Raw genomic sequence first — 15,458 nt, forward strand, 5'->3', positions numbered from 1 at the left:
GTATGGAGTTTCCTTAAAAAACTAAAAATAGGGGCTTCCCTGGTGGCGCAGTGGTTGAGAGTCCGCCTGCTGATGCAGGGGACACGGGTTCGTGCCCTGGTCCAGGAGGATCCCACATGCCACGGAGCGGCTGGGCCCGTGGGCCATGGCTGCTGAGCCTGCACGTCCAGAGCCTGTGCTCCGCAATGGGGGAGGCCACAACAGTGAGAGGCCCGCGTACTGCAAAAAAAAAAAAAAACAAAAAACTAAAAATAGAACTATCATATGAAGTAGCAATCCCACTCCTGAGCATATATCTGGAGAAAACCATAATTCGAAAAGATACATGTACCCAATGTTCATTGCAGCACTGTTTACAATAGCCAGGACATGGAAGAAACCTAAATGTCTATTGACAGAGGAATGGATATGGTCAAGTTTTTTTAAAAATTCTGTCTGTGTTTGAAAAGTTGAAAACTGCATATATCCTGCAGCTATTGAGTACAGAGTTCTCTTTTTTTAATTTAATTTATTTATTTATATATATATTTATACAGCAGGTTACAGAGTTCTCTTTATATCTGTTAGATCAAATTTGTTAGTTGTGTTGTCCAATTTACATCCAGGTTCAGGAAACTTCTCTGTAAAGGGCAAGATAGTAGATGTTTTAGTCACTTGGAGCCGTATGGTCTCCATCACAACTACTAACTCTGCTATTGTAGTGTAAAAGTAGCCTTAGAAAATACATAATCAAATGAGCATGCTGTGTTGTGTTCCAATAAAACTTTTATATGTTCACTAAAATTTGAATTTAATATAATTTTCATACATAACAAAATATTCTTTTGATTTTTTAATTATGTAGAAATGTACAAAGAATTATTCACAGACTGTACCAAAACAGACAGTAGGCCATATTTGCCTCACATTCAAACTTTGACATTTCTTATTCTATATCCTTATGGACTTTTTAATGTACAATATCAACTTATTCAGCAGAAGTATGTTTAAATTTCCTGAAAGGGTAGAATAGGCCTCTTCACTCCTTATAGTTTAATCCGTATTTCTTTTTTCTGAAATAGTTATGTCTTTTTTATAGTTCTCAGATTTGCCTTTATATATTTTGAGGATATGATTTTAGATACTTACAAATTTAGAATTGTTTTATCTTCATGGGGAATTTAACTTTTCATCAGTACGCAATGACTTTTTATTCTAGGATTCTTTTTTACTCTAATGTTGATTTTGCTTATATTATTATAGCTACATCAGCTATTGTTTAGTACTTTTCCAGTATAACTTTTCCCACACTTTATTTTACTTTCTATGGTTTATGTTTAAAAGTGTGTCTTGTGAGCAGCATATAGGTGTATGTTTTAAAAATTAGACATTTTTGTGTTTTAACTGGAAGTTTTAAGCTATTTATTGCATAACAGATATTTTCTGAAAATGTCTTTATGTTGTCCTCATTCTTGAAAAATAATTTCACTGGGTGTAGAATTCTAGATTGACAGGTATTTTCTCTCAGTATGTGGACAATGATTCTTCATATTTTTCTTGCTTCCACTATTGCTGTTGAAAAGTTGGCTGTCAGTCTAATTGTTGTTAGACAATCTAACTGCCTTTAAAATATTTTCTTTTTTATTATGATATCAATATGATTTAACTAGGTGTGGATTTCTTTTTATTTATCCAAGTGGGAATACATTGGGCTTCTTGAATCTGTAAATTAGTATCTTTCATTCCTTGTGGAACTTTCTCAATATTATCTTTTCAAATATTGTTTATCATCCATTTCTTTCTCTTCTTCTTCTAGAATTCCAATTAAATGTGTATTAGAGAGCTTTTACCTCTCTTTCATTACTTCTGTCACATTGGCTCTGTGAGCTTCATTCTAAATAATTTCTACAGGTCTATCTTTCAGTTCTCTTTTAATGCTCTGGAAATACAAATAGGTCCAAATTAAATCTTAGGGCAATGGAAAGGCTTAGCTAAATATATCTGTCTTCTTTGGTTCCCCCAATTAGTTGAGTCTGCATCTTACACCAAGATCCATGCCCCAATGCACATTTCATGGTCTGAATCTAAAGGATCTTCCTGGAGGCAACAATCCTTTACTATATTTTTTGCAATTTTTTTCTCAGTCTGAGTTTACTTCATCATCGAGGCTTGGCAACACTGGCAAATTTTGCCTACAGTTTACTCGTTATTATTCATACAAATGGAGTAAATCTACCTTGATAGAGGGATTAAGTTAATATTTACAGGGTTCCATGAGGGTTTCTTCAGTTCTATCTTCCTGTTCTAGTTGAATGGGGGTGGGGAGCTGTTGAGAGGGGGATGTGTATCAGATGATTATCAATGTAGTCATTAAACTGTACAAATCCTCTCCATATGAGAGGCCAAGGATATGCTTGATTGGTAATGTTCACCAGATCCAGGGCTGAAGAAAGATGTTTCCTGTGATTGAAAAAAATGACAAAATCAGAGGAATGAAGAGTTAAAATTATACTCTATTATACTAGAATATAATAAGTCAAAAAAAGGAATCTGAAAATTTCAGAGATACACAGGAGAAAATGGAGGCTTTGAAAACCAGGGTACAGGACCCCAAATCTGGAATCTAGGGAGATGTAAGCAAGACCTAAAAGTGTACATAAATTGACAAGAATGGGTATTGTGCCATGGAGAGTGAGCTGCGTATGCACGTGTATGTTTGTGGGAGGTGATGGGAATCCAGCCAAGGTTCAAGTGCCAAGATTAAGATATTTATAACCTGAAATTTTTGCTTCTTGAGAAATAATATAATTGATGAATACCACATAGAATTTCTATGTGTCTGAGGTAACCTACACTGTATTAAAACTTAATGAATAATTCTATATAAGTGATATTATAGTTATATTGTTGCATTTGATTTTTTTTAATTTTTTTTAAAATTTTTAAATTTTTGTTGGAGTATAGTTGATTTGTTGTATTTGATTTTACTTGAACTTCCACAGGAAAAAGTCAGAAAAATCAGTCATCAATGGCACATAAAAATGAAAGCCATGAACCTCCCCCAGAAACAATTCAAGCAGTAACTCCTGTGGAGGTTCACTTAGGCACCTGGTTTACAACTACACCTCAAGGAAATCGGATTGGTACCAAAGGATTAGAAAGAATAGCAGACTTGGCCCCATTTTTATCCTTTAAAGCCACAGATCCTGTCAATGGAACGGTATGGCAAACTATTATATACTACAAATTTTTCTAAATCGTTAGGGTTCTGAAACAACACATGGAGGAATACCTGTCAAATAATAAATTTTGAATAATTATTTGTTAAGTGGTGGATGTATGGATGAATGGATGGATCCATCTTTCCAAATCTAAAAATATTGTGTCGTTCATTTGACCAGCATAGTGTATCATGAAATACTAATTCTTGAAGTGGGAGACAAATCATGAATTTTCTATTCCACTTTTAAGACATATGATTAATGATATCCTATATTTCTTTATGTTGAATGTATTTGTTTATATGTCTTATCTTCTAGAAGTGAGGGGCTCTGATTTATTCCTACTTTTTGTGTGTACCTGACATGAATTATAGAAAATTGTTCATGATCCTTGACTTCAAATAATTTATGGTATATTTAATGAGATGCCCACATGAAATAACTCAAAAATTCAACACCACCACAAAGCAACTATTAAAAGGATTTTATTTATAACTTAAGAAAAAGTGACAAATGAGTGGTATAGTAAATAACGGTTTTGTTTATCTGTCAAGCCGATGTGAAATTGAAACCCCTGGGATGCACAGTAGCATTTTCTATAGGCTTTCTGTTAGGGGTTTTGCATACATTCTCTCATTCAGGCCTCACACCAGTGTATATTATACAGATTAGGAAGCTGGGCCTCAGCAAGTTAAGTAATGTGACCAGGAAGTGCTGGAGCCAGGTTTAGAACCAGTCGTTGGGACTAAAAACTGGGCTCTTTCCATTCCTCAGCTATTCCTCTAATATCTTATGTGGTGCTTTGCAGCACCCTCTAAATCTAACAAGACAAAGAATTTCCTGCATGCCTTATTTCTGGTCTCTGGACTTCTAGCACTTGTTTACAACCACATGCTGATAGTGGAAAGCAAAATGTCTGCTTTCTATTGAGATAAATTCCTTTATCTAACCAAGTGCGTTTTCCTTTCTTCTTCAGCCTACTTCTGAAATAGTTTCTTAATCTCTTACATTGGTTGCTAGTTCTTTGTTGTGAGACTCAAGATACATATCATCTCAGGATGGGTTTTTTTTGGTGACTTCAAATGACTCACTTTAATTCAGCCCTGATACAGATTATTTGGCTTAATATGCAAATTTGATTAATATTTCTTAGTTAATGACACTCAATTTCCTTTACTGATACCTAGCACCATAATGGAAGCACAAACCAAGATCCAGGAGCCTGGATTCAAGCACAGACACCCAACAGTCAAATCGCAATCACAACAATAGTAATAATATTTATTGAGCGCTCAACTGTGTGCCAGGCCCTGTTCTTAGTGTTTTCCACATCCTAACTTGTTTAATTCTCACAACAAACTATTGTTGTTTCCATTTTACATATGGGACAACTAAACTACTGACAGGCTAAATAATTTTTCCAAGATCACACAGCAGGTGGTAGATTCAGAATGTGGACCCCCAGGTTGTATTCTAGGTCTCATATGCTTAACCATTATTCAAATAAGGGGCAATGATCATATGAAACAAAATTGAGAATGGATGTGTGTGTTTTCATGATATCTGACATGAAGTATCACATTTTAGAGGAGTGCCACTGACCTTGCTGTGAGGCAGTCATGGGTTTGAACCCCAAGTCACACTTCTTACTAGGTATGTGACTTTGGATGTTTCTAATCTAGGTTTCTTTATTCCTAAAATGGAAATAATAGTCATTACCTAAAATAGTTGGGAAGATTAATACCAGATTTAGCACCATCAGGTGTTCAGTAAATATTCTTTCTATTGTGTTCTTGCCACCACTAAAAATAATGATTATCTTACCCTATGGTGATCAGAAAATGTCAATGTTATGTGGTGTTATAAAATGTTGGAATAATTCTAAATAATAATTTGTGAATATCTAAACTAGATAAGGAATTCCCTGGCGGTCCAGTGGTTAGGACTCTGCACTTTCACTGCCAAGGGCCCAAGTTTGATCCCTGGTTGAGAAACCAAGATCCCACAAGCTATGCGGCACAGCCAAAATAAATAAACGAGTTAAAGAACTAGTATTTATCATTGCTAACTTGATGACCAATTAAGTGTGAATTACTTTACCAGCATTATCTCATTTAATCCATATAACATCTCTGAGGAATACCATTTTGCAGATAAGGAAACTAGGGCCCAGAGAAGGTAAGCAACTTGCCTAAGTCACCCAGCCAGCTGTGGAACCAGAATTTGAACTCAGGCAGCTTAACTGCAGAGTCCATGCTCTCAGTCACTGCATTCTACAGCAGTATTTCTTGTTATACACATTCGATAGATAGATAGATAGATAGATAGATAGATAGATAGATAGATAGATAGATAGATAGATAATAGATAGATAGATATAGATAGATAGATATACATATCTATATCTACCACTGGCTGAGAGTGCCAAAGATAAGAACTTAAAATAATGATCAGTGTGCACTTCTCTCTTATAGTGATTTCTGCCTACTATAAAAAGATAAAAATGTAATTATGACCTACTCCCAAAAGCCCTAGACACTTGAGTCAAAATATAGCTAGCAAACTCACTCTCATATCCATTTGGACACTTCAGTGCAAATTGTGTCCCTTACAGTTAGGACAGTATAGAAAACACTCAATGATTTAAAAATATGCATTATATAATTTTAATACATTGTTGACAGTTGGGGTCTCCAGAAGCAAACACTGAAATGAAGTTTGTGGTATGAGATATTTATAAGGGACACCATTTGTGAAAGGAATGGGGAGAAAGCAGGATTGGACAGAGAAGCTGAGCTGTGATGCAGACCCCACAAAGCCTTGGTTAGCTGGCAGGAGCTCAGAAGCCAGTGTCATCTGTCCCAATGTCCCAAGTCTGGGAGCAGGAACCATATCGGTGTACCCCTGCCTCACTCAGTCACTGGACCCAGTTCACCTGGAACAATGTGAGTCAGGCAAAGCATCTCTCTGCAGCTGAGGCAGATGCTGGAAGAGCTGACAACTGGAGGCTGTTTGCCAACTTCACTCCACACAGCTGGGGAGCAAATCCTGTCTTGAAGGAAGATGTGGGCTATGCATCTCCATGCCTGCCACATCTTCACACACACACACACAGCTGGGGGTTTAGAGCTTCTCTGGTGAACCATTTAGCTACAGGATACAAAGGTCTGAGTGTTCTTTCAGACTGAAGTACTTGCTAGGACTAAATGAATTTTTTCTGTGTTTCTTACTCTAGTCCACATACTTAAAACCCTTCACTACTGATTTGCCTGCCTTGGGATAAAGACTGTGTCCTTAATATGGCTTAATAATCTTCCCAGTTTTGTCCCTCACTCCTAACCTTGCTCTCACCACTCTGCCCATTGCTCCCTGGGGTCCTTTGTGTCTAGCACCCCTTTCACCCATGCTGCCCCCTTGCACCGACACACAAAATCCAAGCTCTGGCATTGCTTCCTCAGGGGAGACCAGACCACATCAGAACCTTCACTACAGACACCAGTGGTCCCTTGCTTATCTTAAACCTATAGTTTCCAAGGGAGCAGGACCTGGGACCATTTTCCTGGACATACCTGGGTCAGATCAGTCCTGACGTTAACTTTTTACTCACAAATGTGCGACCATGGAAGAAGCACCAGTTTTGAAGTCAGACAGTCTTAGTCCAGCATCAGCTCTGGCACGTGCTGAGTGACCTTCAGCAAGTTTCTTAACTTCTCTAAGCCTGAATTTCCTCGTCCATAAAATGGGGATATCGTTGCCTGCCTCCCAGGATTGTTATAAAGATTAGATCATGTAGATGAGATAAAACTTTTACTTCTAAATAACCAGGATTTTGATGGTAATCAATGGGGTGTAAAAATAAGCACACTTGGGATTAACCACCTGACCAAATCATGGTGCTCTGCCTTTGTATGTTCAGGTTATGACAACTCGAGAAGACAAAGTGATCATCATTGAAAAGAAAGATGGTACTCGGGTAGTGGATCATGCTGATGGTACCAGAATCACAACCTTTTATCAAGTTTATGAAGATCAAATTATTTCTCCGGATGAACAAGAGACAGGTAAGTTTTTTTTTCTTTTTTTAAAATTTTTCTTTTATATTATAGTTGATTAACAATGTTGTGTTAGTTTCAGGCATACAGCCGAGTTATTCAGTTATACATATACATGTATCTCTTCTTTTTCAAATTCTTTTTCAAGTAGATGACAATATTCTATGTCTTTACAATAAGATAAGTAGAAACCTCACTGATTTTTGAAAATACAAGTAAGAAAAATAATTTTTTTGAAGAATTCACCTCAACCGAAGAATACTCATGCAATCCAAATGAGGCCCTTTATTATGATCTTTATCCTCAGCTGACGTGGAAGTGATAACAGCTCTAGTTGGCTGATGGATAATAATAGTGCCTTTTCCATTTTTACCACTAAAAACTTACAGCCTGGTTTGGTAGCAATTAAAAGTTAATAATCATGACTCAACTGTCCTGCACATTAGATCTCAGACCTGTTTCCTTTGATCGTTAAGGAATCTAATTTGCATACATAGGTGACCTCAGGTAGGTCCTCCAATTCTTTCTGACAATTCTCATTATCAGAAAGGTGATATAAGAGAAAAGCCAGCAGCAGCTACTAATGAACCAGAGTCTTTCATATTATCTAAAAGCCTACCACCCTTCCTAAGCTAACTTTAAAAAAGATTTTTAAATAAAAATTATTCCGACACACTTTTCTTTAATTCCAGTGTTTGTTTAAATGTTTCATTGCCAAATTAAGTGCAACAAATGGGCAAGTGACTGGAAAAAGAGGAACCTTTCCACCCTGCTAGTTAGAGTGAAAATTAAAAGAGCCACTTGGGTGGGCAATTTTTAAATATCTGGTAAATTGAAAATGTGCATATCATATGATACACTAACTCTACTTCTGGGTATATATAGAAAGACACTCTTATACATTTGAACAAGGAAACAGGTATAGGGGTGCTACTTGCAACACCAAGTTTAATATTAAAATATTGGGAAAACAAATGTCCATCAACAGCGGAATAGAAAAATAAAATGTGGTATATACTTACAAAGGAGTACTATATAGCAATTAAAAGGAATGAAGTACACACATACATGCACCTATTTACACACACACATATATATCAAGATGGCTAAAGGTCTCAAAACATTGTTAAATTAAAAATTCAGGTGTAGAATGATACATAGAGTAATATATAACTTATGCAAATTTAAAGTACACAAAATACTATATGTTGTTTTTGATACATACATTTATATAAAAGTATAAAAATGGATTGTGAGAAAAAGGAATAAACCCAGAGATAAGAGAGATAAGGAGAGCAGTAAACTTCAACTTTATCTGTATTTTTTCTCTTATGTACATATTAAAAATGAAGCAAATATGGCAAAATATTAACAAGTGTTAATTTTGATTAGTGAGCAAGAATAGTTAAATTATATTTTGTGCTTTTCTGGATGTTTTCAATTTCTCAAAATAAAAAGAATGGTGAGAACAAAAGAGCACACTAAATTAAGAGATATTCTGGAAGAATGACTGCGTTGACATAGAGAGAAGCCTGCACCCCAGCCCCATGGAGTGAGTTCTCAACACTGGATCTTGACTTTGAGTCCAGGTAGCCAGGAGGCAGGAGCACAGTCAGAATCAGCCGGCAGGAATGTTCCCCATGTGTGCGTCCTATCAGACCTGCTTCCCTTGCATTTGCCCACAGACGAAGGTCCGCAGAGGATCACCAGGCAGGTGAAGTGCACGCGGATTGAAAGTTCACACTACGCCACTGTCATCACCAACTGCGAGGACAGTAGCTGCTGTACCACCTTTGGGGATGGGACGTCTATCATTGCAAAGCCACAGGGAACGTACCAGGTGGGTCTGGGGGAGGATGAGGGGTGCCAAAGATAAGTGTCAATTTGACTAAGAAAACCCAATCCTCGGGGGGCAGTGAACAGTCCTGACACGTGCACGACTGTTGCTCTCTTGTCTCAGTGGATCTGAGAACACACTTCTCAGTCTCTTTTCATTTATTCACCTTATTTTTACAATCCATTCCAGAAAAACATAGTCCTGCTTGTCTTTAAATTCTTGGGTATTTGGGGATCAAGCTTATAAACCAGAGTGTATTTGCTGGGGATCCTTTATGTGGAAGGTGATGGGCACCGTGGGTGTTAGAAGCATTCAGTGCTGTCCTGTCCCTACCAGACCAGCTTCACCTCCTGCCACCTCTTATTCATTCTCTCTCTCCCATCCTTCCCACCTCCAGTCTGTCCCCACTCTACCTCATGTCCCCACAGGATGGAAGGACAGCTAGCCTAGCTGAAGCACAGCTTTGTCTTTGGAGGGCTGGGGAAGAGCACTGTTAGAAACTCCTCTGCCTCCTTGCATTTCCCCCATTAAACACAATCACCCGGGTTCAGCTTGCAGTCGCTTTAGTCTTAGAAGGATTTGCCTTTGCCTTTCCACTTGCTGAAGAAGGAACACAAGTGCCAGGGTGTCACATCTAAGGTCATAGGATACTGAGTGCTCGAAGCCAGAAGACGATGGACAAAGACCTCAGTGACAAATGTTTGTTGCTGTGAAAGCTGTTGAAGCCAGTTTATCCCTCCCATCTCTCCCAATAATGTTATCCTACTCCCTCTTTACCTTGTGCAGATCTTTGTGTGGCAAGGAAGGTGCTGAAAGAGATGACTGTGAAATGTTGCAGTTGGAGAAGGGGTGCTTTTTTCCTATATAGCATTCAGAATGTCCAATATTTTAGGCAGCATCCATATGCCGGTATCATATGTCCTACCAGATATGATGAGACTCTCCTAAGATTCTGTGATGAGGCCTTATTTTTATCATGGCCCCAGACTCTAATCATTACAACTATGAGAGCAAAGGAATTTTAGCACCAATGACAGTTACCACTGAACGAAGAGACGTAACAGAAAAGAGATCCAACTTGGAGACCTTCAGTGCCTGACACTATTGTATAGCTGCTTGTTTACCCAATCTCCTGAGACACAGACTAAGGAAGGATCAACCTTGATTGCTCCTATTGAGAAACACACATATCTTAGTTCCCAACTGGAAAAAAAACCCCTAAGTAAGTTTAGCTGCACCTATTTTGTAATTCTCTGGTTTTATAGAATTGAAAGCTGGTGTTCAAAAATACCTTCTGCCTGTCCTCTGTTGGACTTGGCACATTTGTCATTTATTTCCTCACTCACCAGCATGAGTACATTGGGCAGTGTGATGAGGGAGGCCGGATTTTAGGCAATGTATGAAAGGGAGAGTAGAGCTTGATATTGGCCACTATTGTATCTTGGTAGCATTAGAAAAATTATTCAAAACATCAAAAAGGAAGTGATTGTAAGAATTGTTATCGTCTATGATTATAATGTGGGGGTGGGAACATCCTCCCAGCTGGAGGGTTTCAAGAAGACAAGATGACAAATAATGGGTCTGTTATCTCCCATGGGAAATCTTTCTCTGTCCCTGGGTTTAGGAACTAAAACCTGTTTCCCTAGACCAGAAGACCTACTGTCTTTCTGGGGAAAGGTGTGTCTGTGTATGTGTGTGTGTGCTAGACTAAGCTTTTGACTACTCTTCTATGCCAGTCTGATCCTGACTCCTTTGGGGGAAGATAGAGAAATGTAAGAAACATTCTTAGGAATACTACTGAAAAGGACTTTAAAAGTCCTTGTCTTTATCAGTACTACCACAAACAAACATCATAATGGAGGGTGCCTTGTCCTCTACTCAGTGTGTGAAATCAGTTGAAAGAGGCAAATTTTATAGTAAATTCTGAGCAGTATAGGTATGTAAAACCATGAGAATTTTATTTGCTAACATACATACATACATACATATGAGTCATTGCTATATTTTTCATGTTGAGTCTCTATGCTTCAGCACAGCTGTTTCTCCAGATTAACTTCTTAGAAGGCAGGGCATCTCCTTTTTATAGGTTTTCTTTTTGGCTCTTCTATATGGTTCCTTCACCTATGGTATTTCTTAACTGTGGAAGTTATAGGCCATCTTTTTCTGTCCAGAGCAGCTTTCAGTAAATTACAGAGTCAATCTGAGAGTTTGGATCCATTTGATGAGGACCTGTGGAGGCTGGAAAAATGGAAAATTTAACCAGCCACCAGTACCTACTCTAAAATGTGCCTGAAACCATAGAGAAGCCTCAGAACTCATCAAGGTCCAGTGGAGTTCTCTGGGCCTGGGGAATGGTGAAGAGTCAATATGAGAAACTTCCAGAAGGGTGGAGTAAGGACTTCTGAAAATCTACTCTCCCTAAAAACAACTAGAAACCTGGAAGTATTGTCAAAATCAACTTTTTCAGAAGTCTAGAAATTAACCAAAGGATTACAATATTCTGAGGATTGTTTATTTAAAGACAAAAAAAAAAAAGACTGAATCTTGGGAAGAACAGCAAGAATTGTGGTGATTTCACTTGCCATATTCCCCTCCCCTCCTCCACCTCCATGGTAGCCTTGAAAATCAACACTCTAACATGCAAAATAGCAGTGAAAGCCAGCAAGCCAGCAGCCACTGAAAGGAAAAGAAAAGATTTAGAGCTCCACAAAATATTGTCAGTGTTTGAGCTGTCTGGCCATTCCCTGGAAACACCCACTCACAGGGGTTGTCTTTATTTGATCCGACTCTGAGCTCACTCCCTAAAAACAGCCTTTTCCCCAAACAGAGGTAATTATTTAACATTATAGCTGTCGAAGTGGCAATAACAAACAAGAGGCTGAACAAAAGAGTTAAAAGGAAAAGAAGGGGAACGAGAGGTCCACAGAGGGCTTTGAAAAGCTCTGACGTATGCCCTGGAATCTGGAAAGCCATACTCAAGTGCAGGGCTGTGTGCATGCCCATAAAAGAACTCAGAAAGCCCTGATCTTTCACTCTTGCTGATCAAGAGGCTCTGCACAAGCAGGGAGTGAAGCTACGGTGGAATTACAAACTTCCTGCTAGAGCATTGAAAAAATACGTCAGTATGCAACCGGAGCCCTCAGCAGAAGCTGAAAGACCTATTAATGTAAAGTACTTAAGAAAATATCTGCCCAGTTATGAGCAGACCTCTAAGCAACCAAACAAACATGTTAGGCCCACTCATGACAATAAATATAAACTTTAAAAAAATAGTTCAGGGAAATCACTGAATAAACAGCAACAACAACAAAGCAACAATAACAAGCCCTGGGGAAAGGATCTGATTTCCAGAGTTGTACATTATACTACTTGAAATGTCCAGTTTTCAACAAAAAAATTATGAGACATGGGGGGAAAAAGGGAAATTATGACCCATAAACAGTGATGGGGAAGGAGGAAGCAATCAATAGAAACTACCCCTGAGGAAACCCAGACTTTGCACTTAAATAGACACAGAAATTTAAGTCAGCTGTTATGCTTAAAAAACTGAGAGAAACCTTGTGTAAAGAACTAAAGCAACGTATGAGAATGGTTTTTCGCCAAGTATAGAATATCAATACATAGAAATTATTTTTTTATAAAAAAGAACCACATAGGAATTCTGGAGTTGGAAAGCATAATAACTGTAATGAAAAATTTACTAATGAGGCTCAACATCAAATTTTAGCTGCCAGAGGAAATAATCAGCAAACTTGAAAATAAGTCAGTTGAGATTAACCAATCTGAGGAAGAGAGAGAAAAAAAAATGAAGAAAAATGAACAGAGCCTCAGAGACCTGTGGGACAGCATAAGGCATACTAACACATGCATAATGAGAGTCTGAGAAGGAAAAGAGAGAAGGGCACAAATATTATTTGAAGAAATAATGGCTTAAAACTTCCCAAATTTGATAAAAACTGTCTATACATGCAAGAATCTCAACAAACGTCAAGTAGGATAAACTCAGAGAGATCCACACCTAAACACATCATAATCAAACTGTCCAAGACGAAGAGAGAATCTTGAAAGCAATGAGAAAAGACTCATCAAATATGAGGGATCTCCAATAAGATTAATAGCTGATTTCTCATCAGAAACTATGGAGTCTAGAAGGCAGTGAGATGACATATTCAAAATGCTTAAAGAAAAACATCTTCAACAAAAACTCATACAGTAAAATTATCCTTCTAAAATGAAAAAATCAGGATAGTTCCAGAAAAACAAAAACTGAGAGAATTCATTGCTCTTAGACATCCCCTACAAGAGAATCTAAAGGGAATCCTTCAGGCTGAAATGAAAGAACATTACACAGTAACTCAAATACACACAAATAAATAAAGAGCAATGGTAAAGATAACTACATAGGTAAATATAAAAGACAGTATACATGTATTTTTGTGACTTTTTAAAATTTGGATTTAAAAGGCAACTGCATAAAGCAATAATTATAAAAGTATATCTGCTTATAATGTATAAAGATGAAATTTTTGACAATAATAACATGAAGGGAAGAGGAATAGAGCTATATGGAGCAAAGATTTTGTATATTATTGAAATTCTTAGTATAAATTTAATCTAGATAGTTATACATTGAGATGTTGTTTGTAATACCCAAGAAAAACTAAGAAAACAACTCAAAAATATATATAAAAGAAACAAGGAACTTGAAATGGCACACTTCAAAATATCTATTTAAAACAAAAGAAAGCAATAATGGATGAATAGAGGGGAAACCAGAGACATAAGACATATAGAAAACAAATAGAGACTTCCGTTCATGCCATCATCGTGTTGCAGCATTCTTCATAGAGCTGTGTGACTGACAGGGTCTTGATGCTCCGACCGGGTGTCAAGTCTGAGCCTCTGAGGTGGGAGAGCTCAGGCCTGACACCAGACAGGCCAGAGCTCTCTGGACAGGATATTGGACCACCAGAGACCTCCCGGCCCCTTGTAATATCAATCGGTGAGAACTCTCACAGAGATCTCCATCTCAATGCTAAGACACAGCTACAACGACTGGCAAGCTCCAGTGCTGGACACCCCATGCCAAAAAACTAGCAAGACAGGAACACAACACCACCCATTATCAAGAGAGGCTGCTTAAATTCATAATAAGTTCACAGACACCACAAAACACAACACTGGACGCGGCAATGCCCACCAGAAAGACAAGATCCAGTCTCAACCAGCAGGACACAGGCACCAGTCCCTTCCACCAGGAAGCCCAAACAACCCACTGAACGAACCTTACACACTGGGGGCAGACACCAATAACAACAGGAGCTAAGAACCTGCAGCCTGCAAAAAGGAGACGCCCAAACACAGTAAGTTAAGCAAAGTGAGAAGACAGAGAAATATGCAACACATGAAGGAGCAAGGTAAAAACCCACCAGACCAAACAAATGAAGAGAAAATAGGCATTCTACTTGAAAAAGAATTCAGAGTAATGATAGTAAAGATGATCCAAAATCTTGGAAATAGAATGGAGAAAATACAGAAAACGTTTAACAAGGACTTAGAAGAACTAAAGAGCAAACAAACAATGATTAACAACACAGTAAATGAAATTAAAAATTCTCTAGAAGGAATCAATAGCAGAATAACTGAGACAGAAGAATGGATAAGTGACCTAGAAGATAAAATAGTGGAAATAACTACTGCAGAGCAGAATAAAGAAAAAAGAATGAAAAGAATGGAGGACAGTCTTAGACACTTCTGAGACAACATTAAATGCACCAACATTCGAATTGTAGTGGTCACAGAAGAAGAAGAGAAAAAGAAAGAGACTGAGAAAATATCTGAAGAGATTAGTTGAAAACTTCCCTAATATGGGAAATGAAATAGTCAATCATGTCCAGGAAGTGCAGAGAGTCCCATACAGGGTAAGTCCAAGGAGAAACACACCAAGACACATGTTAATCAAACTATCAAAAATTAAATATAAAGAAAAAATGTTAAAAGCAGCAAGGGAAAAGCAACAAATAACATACAGGGGAATCCCCATAAAGTTAACAGCTGATCTTTCAGCAGAAACTCTGCAAGCCAGAAGGGAGTGGCAGGGCATATTTAAAGTGATAAAAGGGAAAGACCTACAACCAAGGTTACTCTACCCAACAAGGATCTCATTCAGGTTCGATGGAGAAATTAAAACCTTTACAGACAAGCAAAAGGTAAGGGAATTCAGCTCCATCAAACCAGCTTTACAACAAACGCTAAAGGAACTTCTCTAGGCAGGAAACACAAGAGAAGAGAAGACTTACAAAAACAAACCCAAAACAATTAAGAAAATGGTAATAGGAACATACATATTGATAATTACCTTAAATGTAA

General features: G+C 37.8%; 1 protein-coding gene across 1 annotated transcript in view; it reads left to right on the forward strand.

The window, feature by feature from the left end:
• SPAG17 (sperm associated antigen 17) overlaps nucleotides 1-15,458 on the forward strand; it is a 268,877-nt gene that overhangs the window by 156,667 nt on the left and 96,752 nt on the right. The window contains exons 29-31 of the mRNA XM_028488958.2: nucleotides 2,982-3,199; nucleotides 7,117-7,261; nucleotides 8,938-9,092. Coding sequence (XP_028344759.1) covers nucleotides 2,982-3,199; nucleotides 7,117-7,261; nucleotides 8,938-9,092 — 518 coding nt within the window. The remainder of the gene's footprint in view (nucleotides 1-2,981; nucleotides 3,200-7,116; nucleotides 7,262-8,937; nucleotides 9,093-15,458) is intronic.

This window comes from Physeter macrocephalus, chromosome 4, assembly GCF_002837175.3.
Source record: "Physeter macrocephalus isolate SW-GA chromosome 4, ASM283717v5, whole genome shotgun sequence".
NCBI classification, from domain to species: Eukaryota; Metazoa; Chordata; class Mammalia; order Artiodactyla; family Physeteridae; genus Physeter; species Physeter macrocephalus.